A 5,614-nucleotide genomic window follows, 5' to 3' on the forward strand; every position below is an offset into this window, starting at 1 on the left:
ATAAAAATATTTAATGATAATAATAATAATAATAATAATAATAATAATAATAATAATAATAATAATAATAATAATAATAATAATTTCTCTAAATCGGACTTAAGGGGAATATTAATTTTATTTTATTTATTTTATTTTTAATTTTATTTTTATATTAATGTTATTTTCCAATTAACGTCATGTTATTTCCCCTTTAACATCGTTTTTTTAATTGTTCTCTAATTTCTCCATTGTCTAAGTTCCCCTTAAGGTAGGTTTTAGTAACATAATAACAATAATAATAATAATAATAATAATAACCATAATAATAATAGTAATAATAATAATTTTGATTTAACAAATCATGCATGTTGGCCTAAGTACATTATGTCAGAGCTGCACAACACATAAAGCACCAAGGCATAATATACACTTCCCACTGTAACCTCAGACATATGGATGAAACATCTACAGAACACAAACTTAATTCCCTTGTAATATATTAATTATTATTATTTATATAATAATCTTTATAAAAAATATCAGATTCAATATGTATCAGCTAAACTAGTACAGGTCTACCTCCAATTAAAGACCACTTTTAGGACTGGTGTTTCATTGGTCTTTAGCAAGTTTGGTCTCTAATTAGAATAATAAAAGACATTTTGTTATTTTGCGACCACAGAAAAGTAGTCTTTAATTGGAGGGTTTTAAAATAGAGAGACCTGTTTTTTTTATATTTTCAATCATTTTTAATTAATTTCTTATATTTAAAAACATTGAATTACATACAGAAGTTCCATACTGCTTATATGCCTCACTTTATCTTCTAAAATGTTGATATTGTGAAATTGTAATATATTACAATTATGAAATATTGTAAAATGTTGATCAATGTTTATGCACAGTTAAGCCAGGCACACAGCATGTAGGCATACGTCAGTCAAAGCGATTCTAGAGACAGACAATCAGCAGGCAGCGATGTGAAGCGTTAACAGAGAAAGCAATAATGAGTTTGTCTGTCGACAGTTGGGTAATGCAATGTGTGCCCGGCCTAGCTAGATTAAGCACCAACTTACTTAATCAACTGCCTGCTCAAACTTAATATCGAAGTTTTATATAGCACATCATGCTGTGCGCGTTTCACAGAATTACCCCAGTGATTGGATCAATCACAATGGAACACATACTCAGCTTGAACTGACATACAATTATGCCACTCACTCAATAATCCCCTGGGTAGAGTGCTAGATATAGGTAAAGTGCATTACTCAAGGACACACACAAGTGATCATAGTAGACTCGAACCCCTGATTTACCATTAAAGCCTGCAGCTTCACCATTGTGCCACAAATTTTATCTAAATTATTAGTGTGAATCCTACGCTAATTAGTCATATTACAAAGCAGAATATGACCTACATTTACACAACCTGTGTATTATAATAGAATTTGTTAAAAACCGCATGTGAATGTGTACCAAACATTAATTATTATGGTAATAATTATATTATTACATAATAATTTGGCAATTTTTTAATATCCTGTTAACCTGGACAGTGACCTTATAAGGGTAACAGAAAAATACAACCAACATTAATTAACAATATACAGTATACTTTTTAAAATCACTGGATGACTGATAATAAATACAATAAAATACTTCATTTAATCATGAAAACACCTGATTACATCAATGGTGCTTTGTATAGGAGTATCCCTAAAATAACATTTCTAGTCTTATACAGCATATGTCAAGGCCTCTATGCACTTCACATTATTACCCTAGTGATTGGAACAAACACGTACCCAGTAACACATACTCAGTACCCCGGGGAGTATTCATCAATGCAGCAGCACTTTGACATTAAGTCGCTTTTGATTGAAAACGTAGAACGGGAACGTGAAACAGGTGTTCTACTTTAAATACATTTTGATTTCTTGCCGAGTGTACACGGATGTGTCAAAAATGCAAAAGGTTGACGCACCAATATTTAATACAGTACAGTCCTTGTTCTGGCCTGAATTTTGATTCGGTCGACAACCATTCAAGATTTAAGGAGAGAACAATAATGCACGATGTTCAGACATGCGCAATTAAATTAATATGATGTAATTACGTTCTATGTCATCGCAAATCGAAAGCACTCTATTGGAAAATCATTAACCTTACATTAGCATAGCATTAACCTTTGATATTGACCTTGTACTTAGAAGAAATTGGAAATGAAAAAGAAAAAAATTAATTTCATTGTTTTTGCCTAAAAAAATCCAACAGAAAAAGAAGTAAAATGATATACAATTGCATTAATATCTAACTGTACAATTTTAGTTTTCTGATAAGAGACTACAGGTCTCCCTCGAACTAAAGACCACTTTTGGGACCAGGGTTTACATGGTGATATAATTAAAATAAAGATCAAACACATTTGTTAATATGGGGGTCACAAAAATGTGGTCCTTAATTGGAGGTGGTCTCTAATTGGAGGGTCTTTAATTAGAGGGAGACCTATACACAATGTAAACCCACATCGATTTGGTAGCAGACTGCTATTTCTATGGTTTTAGTGTCAAGTAAAGGACTAATGCTATGATACCAAGTAGAACGATACAGAAAATAAAAATACAACACATCTTCTTTCTGGATTTTTTCTGCAAAATAAAAGAAAACAAACAATTTTTTTACATGGCTTACTGCATAAGTTAGTTTACTAAAGTTTTACTATGCTTTTTATATCATTGTTGTTGAATAAAGTAAGTATTTAATTGAATTAAATATGATTATTTCTTAAAAACTGGTCTCCCAAAACTGGAAGTAGGTTCACCAAAGATGCAGGTACTGTATGTAGTGCTCAATATACATTATAACTAATAGTTCGAATAATAATAATTGAAATAACAACATAATCATTTTAAAAAATAAATTAAAAAAAATATTAATAATAATAATACAATACTGTTATTTTTATTACTAACACAGACACACACACATTCTTGAGTAACCTTCATACATTTATTTATTTTCTTCAACCATATTCATAGAGGGTGCTCTTAAATAAATGAAATAATGTGATGCTTTTTAGTCTCATTATCTGACTTGGAATGGAGATGCTTTTTAGTTGTAAGAAAATATCCCGTGCTGTCACAAGGTTTGAGACCAGAACCTTGGAATTCCAAGGCAGCAATATAACTGCCAAGCTACTGTACATCTCTACTACATATCTCAGCATTTCCTAAACGTCTTAGTGTAATGTAATCTTCACATATCTCAATGTGCTTTCTTTTGTACATGTATATCAAGCAGATATTTGTTATGAGAGTAATAGATTACTAAACATGATATGGATTGCCTAGCTGTGTTTTTATTCAACAAAAAACCTATCTTGATTGTACAAGGGAGTTAACCTAATTTAATAAAAACTTACTAGTGAAAAAAAAACAATAACTCAATTATAAAAAAAAATGTACCTATTCACAAAAAAAACCTAAAACACAAAATACAATAAAAATGCTTTAACTTCTGTTTGTACAAAAATATGCGACTTGCCCATAAATATATGAACATCATATAATGATATCTTATCACCCCCCACATACATATCGCCAATTCACAAGGATTTGTTACGTAAAAATTAATAGTGTCTATAGATATTTAGATTTGAGAATATAGCATTGGTGGCAGCAGATTTCTTGTTGTGTAAAGCATGGACTCCTCATCGTCTGACGCCACAATAACGTAGTCAAACTAGTCAAACTAAGATTATCGATTTGCCAATTAACAAAGTTATTGTGATGTGACAATCCATAATAATGTGGTCTATCCTAAACCATAAAAGCTCAACCAAGCAGGGATTTTATCGAGACCCTCATTAAGGCTCTAGGCAGTCCATTGATTCAGACCCTCCTGCCCCCCGTTGGACTTGTTGAACCATCTGTTGGCAAATTTCTGAAGCCACCACTGGAATTCTAGTACTCTTCTGATAAATCTCTTTAAAAAATTAAGAAAAATTGCTTACCTGATAATCCCTAGCTTTGTGCAGCTGAACGTTGGCTTCCTCAACATGGATTTCTGCCGACTCTACATTTGCCTCTATGCTATCTGAAATATCAAAGAACATGTACTCTAGATACAGAAAAGGTATGATACTAAATGCGTGACCAGTACCATCTGCCCCTGATCAGAGTATGTATTATTGTACCTACTGTACATGTGCATTGGTCAAATTAATAAATGAAATGAAATTATTATATGATCATCATTACTATTACATTCCACCACAATTAGTCTTCTTTTGTTTACTATTCACTTGGTGCACAATATCAACCATATCTTATAAGCCGGACAATCCTTCTATTATTATTATAATTATCATTATTACTATTATTGTCATCTTTTTAGGTAACATTTCCATTACTATCATTATTATTAATAATAACATGGTGATCATGATCGTAGCATTAATATCTTTTGTCACCACCATTAACAATAATCAAATCATTATTATTATGTGATATTGATAATGATTTGATTATTGTCACCACCATTAACAATAATCAAATCATTATCAATATCACATAGACATCATTATCCGTCATCATCATCAGTAGAGCCATCTAACATACCTATCATCTCCCCTTGTTCATGGACGATATGAGCAAGGTCCTTAAAAATGTGATTAACATCCAAAATATCAGACTACAAGATAAAAAAAAAGTTAAAATAATGTCATCATACAAATTTCTATTATATTATTATTTTAAATTGTATTCAGTTATAAATGCATTTCTTCGCAGCTACAGAGCACTTCTGTATAAGCTTAACTATTGATGCTGCAGTCAGTGCAGTAGGAGCAGGCAATTCCACCAATTTATACTCCTGGGTGGAGAGAAGCAACGCAGATGAATGCCTTGCTCAAGGACACAAGTTAAATGCACAGAAAGGGATTGAAACACCGACCTTCAGGTTGGGAAACCAAATCAGTCCTGCTTTACCAATCAGCCGTTCTGTGGCAAATCAACGTAACTTGAAATTTTCACTTTTCGAGAAAAATAGAGTTAAAGTTTGCATGTTTGCAACTTGTCAATAAATATTCATATATTTCTGATAATTATAGACATTATGATTACATAAAAATTTTTAATTACAACCGTTGGTTTATTTCAAAGTTATTAACGATATTTATAGATACGTTGTTTTACCCCCGAAACATGTCAGGCATGATATTGTCACGAGTACAACCTATTTTTGGAATTAATTACGTCTAGGGCAATCATATGCATTTATTAGCTTGTGCATACATCGTCGTTTAGATTACTGATAAGAAAACACCATCAACTAGTTGATTTTGCCTTGCCAAACTCAATCATCTCAAAACAATTTTTCAATGCCACTCCGAGGAAAAACAACGTATCTTCATCGTAGATACGTTGTTTTGCCATGTAATCTTGCAGTTACGTTGTTTTATCACAGAAAATCATTACATTTTAAGTTTTGTGTTTAAAGATAGGTGGTACTATCTCCAAGACTACTTATTGTTGAGACAAGAAATTTTAAAAAGTAATTCAGAAGTGTTTAATATACTCCCAAATGATACCTCAAAATTGACAGAAATGTCAGTTACATTGTTTTGCCTCGG

At 31.5% G+C, this 5,614-nt stretch overlaps 1 protein-coding gene across 3 annotated transcripts in view; it reads right to left on the reverse strand.

The window, feature by feature from the left end:
• Nucleotides 1-466: 466 nt before the first annotated feature.
• The window catches only part of LOC117124097 (syntaxin-7-like), a 14,856-nt gene continuing 9,708 nt past the window's right edge, over nt 467-5,614 (reverse strand). Inside the window, exons 10-12 of one of the 3 annotated variants that reach the window (XR_004447923.1) lie at nt 3,995-4,077; nt 1,156-2,630; nt 467-1,066 (exon numbers count right to left, since the gene is read on the reverse strand). Coding sequence is in view for 2 of the 3 variants with exons in the window: in XM_033270240.1 (XP_033126131.1) it covers nt 2,535-2,630; nt 3,995-4,077; nt 4,602-4,674 (252 nt within the window). In the remaining variant the exon portion in view is untranslated. Of the gene's footprint in view, nt 2,631-3,994; nt 4,078-4,601; nt 4,675-5,614 lie in introns of all 3 variants that reach the window. The other 2 variants (XM_033270240.1, XM_033270239.1) reach the window with 2 other exon arrangements.

Source organism: Anneissia japonica, unplaced genomic scaffold, assembly GCF_011630105.1.
Source record: "Anneissia japonica isolate Jap-2015-1 unplaced genomic scaffold, ASM1163010v1 scaffold288194_len294098_cov161, whole genome shotgun sequence".
Classification (NCBI taxonomy): Eukaryota; Metazoa; Echinodermata; class Crinoidea; order Comatulida; family Comatulidae; genus Anneissia; species Anneissia japonica.